The sequence below is a fragment of the Topomyia yanbarensis genome, chromosome 3 (genome assembly GCF_030247195.1).
Source record: "Topomyia yanbarensis strain Yona2022 chromosome 3, ASM3024719v1, whole genome shotgun sequence".
Classification (NCBI taxonomy): domain Eukaryota; kingdom Metazoa; phylum Arthropoda; class Insecta; order Diptera; family Culicidae; genus Topomyia; species Topomyia yanbarensis.
Window position 1 is genome coordinate 205,519,768 of NC_080672.1, and position 15,898 is coordinate 205,535,665.

At 45.4% G+C, this 15,898-nt stretch overlaps 1 protein-coding gene across 1 annotated transcript; it reads right to left on the reverse strand.

Moving 5' to 3' along the window:
* Window positions 1–233: 233 nt before the first annotated feature.
* On the reverse strand, window positions 234–1,174 carry LOC131687588 (DEAD-box helicase Dbp80-like). Its single transcript, XM_058971678.1, has 5 exons — window positions 954–1,174; window positions 723–906; window positions 504–635; window positions 321–429; window positions 234–265 (listed from the first exon to the last, which is right to left on the reverse strand). Exons 1-5 carry the CDS (start codon window positions 1,172–1,174, stop codon window positions 234–236), a joined length of 678 nt encoding a protein of 225 aa, XP_058827661.1.
* Between the last annotated feature and the right edge of the window lie 14,724 nt (window positions 1,175–15,898).

Below are 15,898 nucleotides of genomic sequence, written 5' to 3' on the forward strand. Positions count from 1 at the left end.
GCTACATTTTGCAGTTATGCCCTTTTCAAATGTTGGGATAGAAGCTAAATAAAATTATAAATTCAGAATCGAAACAAGTATGACCCAAAAAAACTCCTACGCCGTTCACCAGTAGCTGGTCGAAAACACTTTACGATCCGATCTTTTCAATTTTGTCCGAGATCTCCGCGACTAGCTACTGAATCTTTTTCCGGGAATGTTTTTCGATTGATCTGCAAATCATCATGCTTCGATCACTGTCCACTAGGTCGATGGTGATTCCGTTCTGTTAAAGAAGCGGAAATACAATCTATAGGATAACAAGAATGAGACACACTTACCGAATCTACAAATTTCGCAATCGGCTCGTCCCTGCTGATCCATCGGCAGGTCGAAGTTGACGGCAATGGTCACCTGTTCGACGTCGATACCTAAGGCGAAAGAATCTCTCTGTAACCTAGTGTTGTAACCAGAATCAAGTGGCGGAACTTAGCCCTGGACAAAACGTTCGTTATAATCTGTACCTTCTCTAGTCCATTTTGGAATCGGTCCAGAGAGTCCAACCGTTGCTCCACCGTTAGATCACTGGACAGTACCGCTGCCGAGTGATCATCCTGGGACATCCTGCCGGTCAACCAACCGGCCATTTTGCGTACCTGTTTCGATCGATTAACAGTTTCGAAAATAAGTTTACTTGGAGTTTACAACTGTCCTATACATCATGACAGCAAATGATCGCTTGCCCGACGGTAATCACACAATTTCTCGTCCTGGTTGCGGCACTTGACGTAGTACTGTTTGATGTTATCGAGTGATTCTTGCTCCCGCGCCAGCCGAATTTTGATCGGATTGGGTACGATGTACTCGGCGAACTCCATCACCTCACGCTCGTACGTGGCCAAGAAGAACAGCGACCAAAACACCCGCCTCGTCCAGTACAAAAAGGGAAAACTTCTAGGTCGCACGTCCTGAACTTTATACCCCAGTCCATTAGCTTGCCGGGTGTTCCGATGATATGATTAGTCAGCTTCGCCCCTTTGACGATCTCCTCGCGAACGGCGTAAGGAAGTTTGATTTCCGGACAAAACTTTGGTATTTTGGCAGCTACTTCCCCCTTCTGAATTGCCAGCTCATACGTGGGGGAAATGCAAACCACCTGCAGATAGTTTTTTAACTGATGGACTAAACTGAGCATTGCCAGCACTGTGTCTGGGCGATTATATTCCGTGGCGGACCGGCCAACAGAATAGGTAGAGCCGTCTCCTGAATCTTGTAAGGGGCGTGCAAACCCATCGCATAGACTCCCTGAAAAAAATCCGGCTTTATGTGCAAAGCTTCGAAAGTTTTAACCAACCAACCGGCGAAGAAGAATCCTTCCGCTGCACCTCCAGATCCAGGGGTGCCAACCTTCCAGATTTATCTGGATTCTTCCAGATTTTCAAGCGTCGTCCAGACATACAGATTTATGTTTATCTGATCCAGATTTCAGAAAATTTGTCCAGATTTATCCAGACAATTTGAAAAATAACAAAATGAGATACAAGAATGCATCGCTGATTTTTAAATCACCTTTTCGAGCTACGATATTGAAAACAAAACTTTCTAGAATAGCTGGAAACATAAAATGGCAAAGTTTTTGTTCGCTAAAAGCGAACAAATTTTGATGAGTTTGCATCAGCTGGAAATTTCAACAATCCAAGATGCTGAAAGTTCATAGCCTCAAATTCAATCCTCAAGCTTTTTCAAAAAAAATTAGGCCATCCAGACAATTCCAGACTTTCTCGAAAATTATTACAGACTTCTTGGAAAAAAACTTGGCATCCCTGTCCAGATCCAGCTTTGATTCTACTAGACCTTAGCGAACATATTTCAATAGCAAACTTGCATCCGCCGGGCTAAAAGATTAGCCATGGATAATTTTAAAGCTGATACTAAATATTTCGGCAGAAAATTTAGAATAGGACGTAAGCAACAATGAGATTCTCTTTAGGGTCTTTCTCTTCTGTTTATTAGTCGGTCGTTGCAATATTTAGTACTCAACTCTTTGCCTAATATTGAAGTAAAAACCATCGGCTATGTACTGGAAAATTAGTGCACTGTTATAGTGACATCATAATAAGAGAAAGTAAACAAAGAGAGGCTCTCAATGTTACTTATGTCCTAATCAAAATTTTCTTCAGATTTAAACTTACTTGAATGCCTCTGCATCTTCCGCGGAGGAAGCTGTTTCTCCATTTTCCATTTCTGTTAGTCAGAATTTCCGTAGCTATCGAACTCAAAGCTGCAGGTGTAGGCATTTCTACGGGAGTAACCAGCTTTGGTTCTACTGCCGGTGGACTAGGTCTTTCCGCATTCTCTTTCTCTGGACTGTCAGCCGCCGGCTCTGATTCCTTATCCTTGGTGATATGTACTCAGTTCGCTAACCGATTTGTATTGAAAAGAAAAATTCGAATCCCATACCAATGATCGCTTCAAAAATAGGTTATAACAAAACAACACTTACCGAGTGCAGAAATTTCTTGATCCTCCGCCTTTTTAACCCAGTTATCGGTACTATCCCTCGGGTGGTTTATTCCTTGCAATTCGCTGAAATTTTGACCAGAGCGACTTTGCGGAAAAAACTAGGAGTGGGTAATGTCCGGGACGTAACCGCGGTGTTGACGTAGGACTAAACTTGGGCATATCATATGACATTCATGGATAATTTGAGCCAATGCACTTTTTGAATGAATGTTTACTGGAAATTTCATGTCGAATGAGATTGCCACATTCACTGATTTTCTAGGACTTGCAAAAACCTTCCGGTTTGTAGATTAATTTGATAAACATTTGCTTATATGAATCACTGGTAAATGTACACAAGAATTGACAGGCGCAAACTTATTAAATGGAACTTTCTAATTCAATTCTTTCTCCATTATGTTTTCATCCTAAAAAGAACGGTTTGTAGATAACTATGTTTGGTGATACCAGACGAGAATCCTTGCTAACGATTCGAACCTTGCCCGAATTCGCTTCTGCTGCGTACATACACGAACATTCCCCTTTCGCAGCTCACATCGAATGAGCATTGTATATCGGAATGCGATCTCTTTTATAAACTTTTTAGTGCAGATGGTAGTCCATCCCTTTGTGCGACAAATGAAAATATTTTCATCGTTCGTTTTGGCGTGGCATTCGCTTAGTAGCAGGGTTGCCACATTCACTAATGTTCTAGAAAGATTTGCATTGTAGATTCTTTCTAAATAAATTCTTTCTCCATTATATTTTCATCCTAATAAGAACGGTTTGCAGATAACTATTTTTGGTGATACCAGACGATTACATACACCAGATGCGTACATACACGAACATTCCCCTTTCACAGCTCACATCGAATGAGCATTGTATATCGGAATGCGATCTCTTTTATAAACTTCTTAGTGCAGATGGTAGTCCATCCCTTTGTGCGACAAATGAAAATATTTTCATCATTCCACATTCACTAATGTTCTAGAAAGATTTGCAAAAACCACCATTCAAAGCACGGCTAATTAATGCTTTTACAAAATCATTTCTATCAAAATTTACGGTAAAATCTACGGAATCTACTACACAATTGTTTTAATTATTTCCCAACAAATCGCGCAAAAATCTGTTCCGTACAGCACAGCGCAAATAATTGACGTTGGAAAACAAATCGGCAACTTCAGCTGCCAAACACTTAGAAACGATCGAAGCATTTTTCCGTTAATATCACTTTTTTGACTCAAATTGTTGTAGGTATTTTATTGCTTCCGTCCAATTGGTCAGTTTATTGGTTTTATCGCACATTTTTCGGATATTATTATAGAAAATAACTAACCCGATAAGAGGGAAGTTATTTTCCAAAGCACGAAATGGAAATTTCATTTGTAATTCTTCTGAGAACGATTTTGTGGTCCTAATAAGGACCGTTTGTTGTGAATATTATTTCGCCGTTTCCCGCTCGGCATGATGATTATTCGCTTGGCATGGATAGCGCACAGATTGGTATTTTCCAACAAACTAACCAGGCAGGCCTCGCTGGATTCTTAAAGGGCCATTACGGCTGAGCTCCGGAAGAGTAGGTTTTGAAATGCTGTGCAATCTCACGGACCAGGCACTGGAAGAGCAGCTGGAATTAGTAACTCTGTCCACTTCTGAGAGCAATGAATTTCACGCAGGGCGACGACTGTTCTTGGTTGGCAGCGATAAGGCAGTAGCTATGATTTGGTTGGTGGTCCAAATGCAGCTTCTCGTTGAGCAGCACACGTACGTGTGTTCTGCTCTGTGGCTTACACACGTCTGGCTTTAAGAAAAACTGTGACACCCATATTTATAGGTTTTAGCATTAATGTTGATTCGCATTAAAAGTAGTTTTTGAACTTTTTAAACAAGTTTCACATAGCAAACAAGGTATCAATAGCAAGCGTTGAACGTTTTCCTTTCGATTTATGAAACAAAATTAGTAATTCCTTGAGTAGGAGAAAAGTTATTAGAGTTCAAAGTGTACGTAACGCATCCGTTTTGAAAATTTTGAAATGACACCCAGTATAGTAAAGAAAGACGTAAGTCCTACGTCAAAACGATGCCTTCTTTTATGGTTGAAGGCGGTTGCTCAGCTTGCTGTGAAATGTTGCACTGGAATAGTGATAGCTTGCTGGAATGCAGTGATGGCGTTTCACCCTAGTGATGCACTGGCGCGTAAGTGTGATACCTACACAGAGGATACAATGATCACTCACCACAGAAAAAAGCAGAACGCTCTTTCTTTCGGAGCTGTATAGACTGATTTCAAGTGTGCGCTGGTGTTGCGGTAGTTGGGTGCAAGATAACCGTGCTCTCTTGCTCTTTAAATTTTCTGTGGCGCGCTCAGATAAAGTCACCACCGCGCGCGCCCCAGAGTCGCTGTGGTGTATTCACTGGCGTGTGATCTTTGGTTTGTTTTCGTCTTAAAAGCGGCAGTGCGGGTGAGATTGATTTGATTTGCACAGGTTGTTGCGTGGTGTTGTGTGGATGGTGGTGGCTTATTTCAAGCTTATATGATTTTCTACTGAAGATTTCATACAAGTTGCTTGGTAAAGCGAACGAGTTTATAAAGTATTATTACACTACCTGCAAAACTGAAAGTACTCGGTCCTCGGAGCAAATTGAGAGTTTTATAATGACCAGAGGCACCTGATATACAAACTCGTGTTATAAGTATTAATAGTTTTATTGTAACTTAATCCTACAAGTTTAAAACGAAATCTTAGATTTCGTCGACAGGCTTGACATATTCAGTAAAATTAGGTATACGCTTGTGACGATAATTAATTTACATACAACATCACAATTGAGCGTACATCCGTTATTTATTTGTTCATTTGTCAGGCGAAAGCGAATGTTTCAAGAGCATGGGAGCTCGGAAGGGGATTCTGCGCGTCAATGAGCGAAATAAATTGGCTCAGTTTCGGGGTCAAGAAAAAAGGCCACTAGTGTTCACGCTTATTTTGAATGAACAATGAATCTTGTGTTCCATAAAAGGATGTTATAAATGGCTAGCAGCAACAATGTTTATTATACGTATTCTAGATTTTTGCGTCAGTATTTTAGACCGTAATTATAATGCACGGATTCCTTGCACGTAATATCAACAGCAAAAAAAAGTATTAGGTATCTGGTAGTATCTGTCGGAATCTCTGTCAATCTCTATGAAATTTTCGTATTTTCAAGTAACAAGTAAGGTGTTTCCTCATGTTTAAACAAGCGATTTTCGTGTGAAAAATTATTCCTCATTATAATGTTCTTGAATGAGGTGTTTTATCAAAAAGGTACTAGGAACCAGTGTTAGGAAAATATCAAAATATCAATGTTCACAACAGAATCTTTTCATCGCCGATTTTCTAATAAAAAGTTCACTGATATAAAATATCGCTACGGAAAAAATCGTCAGTGAACTTCAAGAGTGCTGATGTTTGGGAACATTATTCGGTTCAAGCAAATATCGGAAGAAGAAAAGATCGCTTGCGAACTTTTATATCAACGAAAATATAGAAAAAAGTTCGCCTTATGAAAACATCTTGTACGATCACGAACAGGGGATTTCCGAGGGATTTCCAAAGATTTCAAAAACCTGTAGATTAACATGATATAAAAAACTACGTTCTATAATATTACGGCGATAGCTCAATGGGATAAAGCGTCAGGCTACTTTAGTGTCAATGAAGCTTTCTTCAGAAGCCATCGTGTAAAAAAAAATCATCAATCGACAGAATTAAAATGGTGCTTGAATGGTATGTTGTCAATATATATATATATATATATATATATATATATATATATATATATATATATATATATATATATATATATATATATATATATATATATATATATATATATATATATATATATATATATATATATATATATATATATATATATATAAAAAGCAAATTCTGGTATGGTGGCCGGTTCTTAACAACCCGTTGTTTGTATGACCGAGTATGAAAGTTATATATAGTTGAGCTAATGTATATATAGTTGCATGTCCCATAGGAGCAGTAATTAGCAATGGCTACATTAATGATACATGGTAGTGGTAATGGTACAAGAAGTTTCACATACATAAATTGGTTAATAAACAATTTTAACATTTTTTTTTATCATTTTTGGGATTAAAAGCTTTGTGTTTCGGTGTATTCCATGCAACATTGGTTGTGCTAGGTCCGTGAAGCACACTCTTCGCCATCCGTGTAGTATTGTCGCTATCCTTCGTTGTAGTAGTGTCCATGCCTCTCCTACTCGTGGACACTCACAGAATTTGTGCTCCACCGTTTCGATTGCTGTGTTGCAGTGAAGGCAGTTTTCTCCATCCGCTCGTCGCATCACATACATGAGGCGTCTATGTATCGTTTTTCTGTTTACTAGTAGAAACAATTCGGTTCGTTGTTGAGATGAGAGACCTTTCGTTCTATGGATGTTTCTCCATATTCGAGGCCAATCCGCGTGACGGTTATCTCGCTCAACTTTGGGCTCGTCTGTGTTTTTTACATAGAATTGATTGATGGTGTTAGCTGAGACGTTTTGCTGAATTTGTGGAGGAAGATGCGGGACGTTCTGCACAATTACTTTCAGGCAGGGACAATCTGCAGGAGGGTTTACTGGGTTTGGGAACATGAATGATTTGTAAAAGGGAATGGAATCAATTTCCTTCAAATGCCTGTTGATTAGCAGGGATTTGCATTTGAATGCTGGTAGTTGCAGTTTTAATCCTCCTTCTTCATAATTTCGTGCTAGTTGCTGGATAGGTAAGCGACCCGGGATTCCTCGCCATAGGAAAGTACCCATTGTTGTTGTCAGCTTTGCTGTATGGGCGTAAACGGATTGCCAATCTTGTTTCATAAATTGGAAGGAAAACGTTCAATGCTTGCTACCGATACGTTGTTTGCTATATAAAATTTGTTTAAATAGTTCAAAAACTACTTTAAATGAGAATCAACATTAATGATAAAACCTATAAACAGGGGTGTCGCAGCTTTTCTCAAAGCCAGACGTGTGTAAGACGCAGTGCATAACAGACGTGCGAAGCTGCATCGGACGACCAATCAAATCGGCTACCACCAGAGAGAAAAACGGTGGTGGCGGTGAGAAGGCCAAAAAGCCAAAGGCTAAGAAACGCAGTCACTGAAAAGGCGGTAGTAACGTAACTGCCACTAAAAATGCCACCAAAATATCGAAGGCTGCAAAGCGTACTCATTCGGTGTGAGCTGCGAAAGGGGAAAGATCATATGTATGTACGCAGTACAAACAATCGGCAAGATTTGAATTGTTTCAAAAGATTCTCGTCTTCTATCAACATAACGTATGCGGAATGAAATTTGGACAACGCTTCCAACATTAAAACAAAAACGCAACCCTGCGCAAGGCCCCGTACTAAACGTCATACTCTAGGCACACTTATTTTAAACATCTAGTGTTAATTTCGACCCGCTAGAAGAAACCATGTGAACAAAATGACAGCGAACGGCCAATCTGGCACCTAGCTGTAATGCCAAAAATTTTTTTTGGCGCATTGGAGGATTATGGCATACCTTTTGTACACAAGGCTGATAACCCTCCAAATATACCTCAATTGCGTCCAAATAAGGATTTCTGTGATAATTTGATGCAGAGTGTATATGCCAGTAATTTTTGACCTAAAACTAACAAATACGATAATCAAAATTAAGTAAGAGATTAAGAATATGCCAACATCAATTTTTTCGACTCCTTTGCAAAAAGTTTCTGCAAACTGTCATAAAACTTCTTGAATAGACTCAATTTTTATACCACATTAAGGTAATAAGCTGACAAATGTTTTCATATAGAGAGAACATTTAATAAAGGGTTTTCTACAAAAATATTGCCTTTTGAATTTTGTCCAAATTTTATTCCGCATACGTTAGTTATCTACAAACGAATGCAAAATGGAAAAAGAATTTAATTAGAAAGTTTCTTTTATCAACTAGTATTAAGTTTGCCCTTGTTAATTCTGTACTTTTACCAGTGAATCATAAGAAAATGTTTTTCTAATCTACAAACACGAAGGTTTTTGCAAATTCTTCCAAGAAAATCAGTGAATGTAGCAACTCTGCCACTAAGCGAAAGCTACACCTGTAACCCGTCAGGGTAACAATTTAGCACTGGGTGGAAATATACCCTTTTTTGCGTATACACTCCCTAGAGTGTATTGTTTGCGTAAAATTATGCTCACCGCTGTTCGGTACCGTTCACATTTAGTTGTAAATTTTTGTTCATTTTCGCGTTTGTGAACGGTTTTATTCATACAAATAGGTTAGATAATTTTTGTTTTATGTTTGTGAATTAGTAACATAGGGCTTAGGTAGGCTACCGCTCTCCTCTTGCAAAAATTCGTGTGTACTGGTTATGCTGCTCATCGTTGACAGCTGTGCGACAAGGCGGTTGGCGGTTTGTGATAGTCGAGTGCGGAAGGCGGCCATCGTGTTAGAGTGGACAGAAAGTGACGGACCACGGCTTCAAACAGACGTCGAGATAAGTGTTCTCTTTATTCGGGACAGTTCCCCGCCACTAGAAGAAAGAATTCAGTGCGCGCGTGCGACGGCGATATAAAACCGTCGAATAGTGCCGGCCCGTGGTTCGGGCACTAGTGAAGTGAGTGGTGTTGGTTCGCCAAAGTGGGACAGCTAACCATAAAGGAGCATTCTCGCGTCCCCGGCTAAAATCCAAGGAACCGTACACCGACCGTTCTCGCTATAGAGGATAAGTCGAACGAGCCAAGCTCTCCTCTATAGCTAATAGCCAAGGAGAACGAAGCAGGGTGGACAAAGGTTCCCCCTGGGAAGTGCACTGCGGTGACTTCCGGGATCACTTGCGGCGAGCAAGTTGATCCGGCGATAGTTCGCCAACGTCGCTAGGGAGGTTCCAACAAAGGAGCCAAGCTCACCTCCCTAGCTAACTGCCAAGGACCGCTGCCGGAGCAGCCAACGACAATCCGGGAGAACTCGGCCGTTGTAGTCCCGGCCGGTCGGACAAAACCGTCGCCTTCCCGTCGTCAACAGCAGCGGACTGCAAGGAACGATCAGCAGAGGAGAGTTTCGGAAGAATAAACGGTAAAGTTAGAATTTCATTTGTTTGTTTACCTTTTTGCCTTTCTCATATAGAAAGGTTATGCAATCACTCTGAAAAACGTCAACCTAATCCCGGCCCGGAGAGCCGAGTGTCATATCCCATTCGACTCAGTTCGTCGAGATCGGAAAAAGTCTGTATGTGTGTGTGTATGTATGTATGTGTGTGTGTATGTGTGTGTGTGTATGTATGTGCGTATGTGTCAAATAATGTCACTCATTTTTCTCAGAGATGGCTGGACCGATTTGCCCAAACTTAGTCTCAAATGAAAAGTGCAACCTTCCCATCGGCTGCTATTGAATTTTGGATGGATCGGAATTCTGGTTCCGGAATTACGGGTTTCAGAGTGCGGCCACACAGAAATTTCTCATATAAACTATAGGAAAAATTAAAAACTGAATTTTTATTTTTGATGCTAAATGTGTTCAAGGTGCATGAAACGTCGAGATTCGATGCAAACTCGAAAAAAAAATTTGACTACGATTCACTTTTTTGGATTTTGGCACATTTTTGCCTTTCTCATATAGAAAGGTTATGCAATCACTCTGAAAAACGTCAACCTAATCCCGGCCCGGAGGGCCGAGTGTCATATCCCATTCGACTCAGTTCGTCGAGATCGGAAAAAGTCTGTATGTGTGTGTGTATGTATGTATGTGTGTTTTTTTTTTTTTTTTTTTACAATGGAGAAGACTTTTATGTCCTAGCCCAGTACACGTGCTAACGGTAGGGTCCAATCTACCACACGGGGTGCACTGGGGGCGTGTCGGACTCGAATGGTGACCAGCCATTAATACCGACTAAACTCCATTGGGCTCCGCCATCATTCCTCCCAGGAACTACCTCTCGGTATTACTTCTGGGGGGATGGCTGTACTATATGTACTCATTCACTCTCACTCACGCGATCATACATCCTGTATGAGGCTTACTTGGGTGCTCTCTCAATCACACTTTGATTCACTCTCAAACACTCCCACATGAGGCTGACTTTTGTGCTCACCTTTTACGTTCCATGCGAGGCTGACTTGTGTGCTCACCTTACTCATTCCTTGCTAGGCTTACTTTTGTGCTCGCCCTACCCATCCATGTGAGGCTGACTTGGGTGCTCACCCTATCACCTGATTCACTCTCAATCGTGCCACTCTATTGTACCTTTGTCACTCCCTCTGGCATCCCATGTGGGACATTTTTCTTAGGCCCCACTTCTGACATACCATGCGAGGCTGACTTTTGTGCTCACCTTTTTCATTCCTTGCTAGGCTGACTTTTGTGCTAGCCTCTACCAACCTGTGAGGCTGACTTTTATGCTCACCCTTAACATGCAGTGTGAGACTGACTTGGATGCTCACCCTTTCACTCCTCTGCCACGCCATGAGGCATCGATAGCTTAGTTCCAACATACTACGCTACGACCCTCCCGTCTTGGCATGAGGCAGTCCACTTATACGCCTATACACTCACTCTTCTGTCTTGCTTCGGGGTGGCTGGGTTTACCCCTTACGCGGTTGCCATTCGCTGCGCCAACCTACCTCGGCATGAACAGACCATTCACTCTCTTATTTTGCGCTTGGCCTTTTTCGCTCCAACTAACCAATCACTAGTTAGCCGTGCCCGCCGTCTGTTGCTCGGTTCGCCAGATTACCTGTAGCCTACTGGCAATCTGGATGGTAGCAGCCGAGACTGCGTTCCACTTCTCCACCGTTTGACACATCCGCTGAATAAGGGTATCCGGGGTTGTGTCCCAGCCACAGACGTCAAGCATTGCTCTTCTTTCGACGTCGAACCGATGACATACGAACAGTATGTGCTCGGCAGTTTCATCTACACCTGGGCAGTCCGGGCAGACTGGGACCTCCGCGTGTCCGAACCTGTGGAGGTACTGACGGAAACAGCCATGGCCTGACAGGAATTGTGTCAGGTGGAAGTGAACTTCCCCATGGGGTCTTCCCACCCAGCTCGATATGCTAGGTATCAGCCGGTGGGTCCACCTACCTTTCGAGGAGTTGTCCCACTCACGCTGCCATCTGGCGACCGAGGTCACCCTGGTGCGCTCGCGGGCTCCCCTATTTCCACGTAGCTCAAAGCACTCCTCATCTTCCCGAATGACCAGCCCGACTGGCATCATGCTCGCTATCACGCAGGATGCATCGTGTGATACCGTGCGGTAGGCAGATATCACTCTGAGGCACATCACGCGGTAGGTGCTCTCCAGTTTCTGTAGGTAACTGGTTACCCTCAGTGCTCTTGACCATGACGGGCCGCCGTACCTGAGGATAGATACGGCAACGCCTGCCAGTAACCTACGTCTACTGGCGCACACCTTTGAGCTGTTGGACATCATTCTCGAATGTGCCGCAACAGCAGTCGACGCTCTCTTGCACGTATAGTCGACATGGCTGCCGAAGGTCAGCTTGTCGTCTATAATGACTCCGAGAGACTTCAGACTTCGCTGTGAAGTGATCGCGACTTCTCCCACATGGATAACTGCATGTTGTGCCGACTTGCGGTTGTTGACGATAACTACCTCCGTCTTATGATGAGCGAGCTCCAGGCCTCTCGCGCTCATCCATTCCTCCACCGTGCTAATCGCGTGTTCTGCGGTTAGTTCTACCTCAGGAATTGACTCCCCGTAGACCTCCAAGGTTACGTCGTCGGCAAAGCCGACGATCTTGACCCCAGCAGGGAACTTCAGTCTCAGAACCCCGTCATACATGAGGTTCCATAGCACCGGGCCTAGGATCGAGCCCTGCGGGACTCCGGCGGTAATCGGAACCCTTTTCTAACCGGCATCGGTCTCGTATAGCAGTACGCGGTTTTGGAAGTAACTTTCCAGGATCCGGTACAGACCCACCGGTAGGCTAAGCCGGTGTAACGAGAGCGCGATGGCATCCCAGCTTGCGCTGTTGAATGCATTCTTCACGTCAAGTGTCACTAACGCACAGTATCGAATACCTCGCCTTTTTCGTTGGATCGCTATCTCGGCAGTATTTATCACTGAGTTGAGAGCGTCCACTGTGGACTTACCCTTCCGAAAGCCAAACTGGTTGCTTGACAGACCGTCCGTACCTTCCGCGTACGGGGTGAGCCTGTTGAGGATGATCCTCTCAAGCAGTTTGCCAGTCGTGTCTATCAGACAGATTGGTCTGTACGCCGATGGGTCGCCTGGCGGCTTCCCGGGCTTCGGCAACAGCACCAGTTTCTGCCTTTTCCATCTATCGGGGAAACGGCACTCGTCAAGGCATCTCTGCATAGCTAGCCTGAACATGTTCGGGTTCGCTATGATCGCTGCCTTGAGAGCGTTTTTCGGGACTCCATCCGGCCCTGGAGCTTTGTTCATTGCTAGGGATTTAGCCACTGCGAGTAGTTCTTCGTTCGTCACTGGAGCCACCATTTCGACCGTGCCCGCACTGTCTCGTAGTGCAGGTGGCCAGGGGCTTGTGGCTCGAGACGGGAAGAGTACTTCGATAATCGTTGCCAACCGGTCCGGAGACCGTTCTGGGGGTGAGGAGCCCCCTTTGGTCTTGGCCATCACAATCCGGTAGGCGTCACCCCACGGATTCGCGTTGGCACTCTCACACAGGTTGTCGAAACACGCTCTCTTGCTGCTTTTAATAGCCTTGTTAAGGGCTAATTTCGCAGCTCGAAACACTTCACGGCGGTTCTCTCTTGCATCCTCGGTGCGAGCTCTTTGCATCCTACGTCTAGCTCTGAGACAGGCTGACCGTAGAGCTGCAATCTCGGCACTCCACCAGTATACCGGGCATCTACCGTTTCTTGGCAGTGTTTTTCTCGGCATAGTGGCGTCGCACGCGCGTGATAGAACAGCTACCAGCGCATCCCCGCTTAGACTGTCGGTGTTGGCCTCCAGTCCTAGGGCCGCGGTGAAAGCTTCGCTGTCGAAGTGATTGGACTTCCACCCGCGTACCTGACAGGGATCTCCCGCCCTCGGATGCTGCACACCATAGTTGATCTTAAAGCGGATTGCTAGATGATCGCTATGGGTGTAGCCTTCGTCTACCCTCCATTCCATGCCTGGAGCCAGACTCGGGCTGGCAAAGGTCAAATCAATCCACGCCTCCACTCCGTTTCTACGGAATGTACTAGCGGAGCCATCATTAGCTAGCACAGTATCGAGTTTCGCAAACGCTTCCATTAGCGCTTGACCCCTGCTATTTGTACAGCGGCTGCCCCACTCCACTGCCCAAGCGTTGAAGTCTCCCGCTATTACTACCGGTTTCCGGCCCACGAGGTCCGACGAGAGCCTGTCGATCATCTGGTAGAACTGTTCTATTGGCCACCTTGGTGGGGCGTAGCAGCTGCAATAGAACACACCATTGATCTTGGCAATCGCCACACCCTCGGCGGAGGGGTGTATTACCTCTTGAACTGGGAACCTTCCCGTTGTACAGATTGCCACCATTCCAGACCCGTCCGACACCCAATTGCCGTTGCCGGCAGGGATGTTGTACGGGTCTGATAAGAGGGCGACATCTGTCCTCGACTCCGAGACCGACTGTCACAGCAGCTGCTGGGCTGCTGCACAATGGTTAAGATTTAGCTGTGTGACTCTCACGGCTTCTTCTTATTTAACTCGCCGAAGGGACACGAAGGTCCGCCCATAGCATGTTTATGGGCTTGCTTCTTAGCGGTGCAGATAAGGCACTTGTATGCCTTAGTGCACCCCCGCTCTTTATGCCCCTCCTCGCCGCATCGACGACATAGCTTGCTCCTGTCTAGGCCTTTGCATTCGTAAGCTTTATGGCCGGATTCTAGGCACCGATAGCACCTGTCCACTGAAGGCGGCTGGGGTATACTAATAGGGCATACCGACCAGCCGATCTTCAGCTTCCCTTTCTCGGTTACCTTTTTGGCATCCGCATTCAGTAGCCTGAGGTAGGCTACCTGGGTGCCAGAGGGTCCGTCCCTCAATCGCACAGAGGCCCGCTCGATTGTGACGCCGCATTGCTCCTTGACGGCTGCGACGACGTCTTCTGCGGTCGCGAGCTCGTCCAAGTGCTTGCACTGGAGAGTTGTTTCCGCACCTAGCGACCTGATTTGGGCGCCCTCACCAAGGACCTCTTGGGCCAAGGCCTTATATACTGCACTTGATTGTGCGCCTCGCTTCAGCACCAGTAGCATCTCTCCCGTATTGATGCGTCTTACGCTACGCACATCCTGCCCAAGGGCCGAGAGACTTTCGGCCGCCTTCATCGATTTAAGGACATCGGCGTATTTGTCCTTGTCGGTTTTTAACCACAAGGCTGCGCCTCTGTCCTTGGCCTTCCTCGCAGGCCGCGGTACCTCCGGTTTCGGTGCCGGCTTTTTCTTGGTGACCAGCGTCCAGGGGTTTGAGCCCCCCTGCCCCGGTCGTGTCGGGTTGCTGGTACCATCGCTCTCCACAGCGAGGTCACTCTCGCCCTCGCTTACCTCACCCAGGCGGCGTTTGACCTTGACGGTTGCACGCCGAGTGGTGTCGGTTTTGGCACCCTCTCCTGGCGACTTCCTAGGGCGCTTCGCATTCGATGCCGTCTTGCGATTGCCCTTTCCTTTTCCCTTCGAGGGGAACTCGGTCGCCGCTCCGATCGACGTGGCTGCTCCGTAGAAGGTAAAGGCCACTGTCTGTGAACCTCTATTGACCTTCTCTCTTTCCTCCCTATTGGAGGCCACTGTCTGGGTTTCTCTGTCGGGCCTCTCCCGACATTCCACCCTCTCAACATATGCCTGCTGTTCCTGTCTTGCGACACGAACAGCTTTCCGGAGCTCCAGAAGGCTCAACTTCAACTCCTTGGCTATGTTCTGCTTTGCGCTAGCGAAGTCGATTATAGCATCGAGTTGCTTCGCTACTTTGCGCATCGCAGCTATTGGCCCCTCCGATGCATTGGTAGGGGTATTGCCTACCGCTGCTGGGGGTCACTGGTGCTTTCGGGTGCAGCACTCATCGCTCCACTACTCTCCCCACGGGGGGGAGACCTCGCCAAACCACCTCTTGCGAAGGGGTTTGGCACCTCCGTCTGTTTATTTTTATTTTTATTTGCCTCCATGTATAGTCCCACGAGTAGCGCGAGAAATATATGTCCGCCACGCCAGAGCTCCGCATTAGCGTGGTAAGGGACGCTTACTGTGGGGGTTGCCCAGGTACCCCACAGGCTCCGTTAACGATCGAGCATCTTTTTCACCCCCTCGATCACTCATCCCTCGGCACGGGTCGCTTCACGCCTTGGAATTGGGGTTATGCCCTACCTTGCTTTACGTGGTGATCTCGGCCCGGATCATCACAACCATCCTCCTTT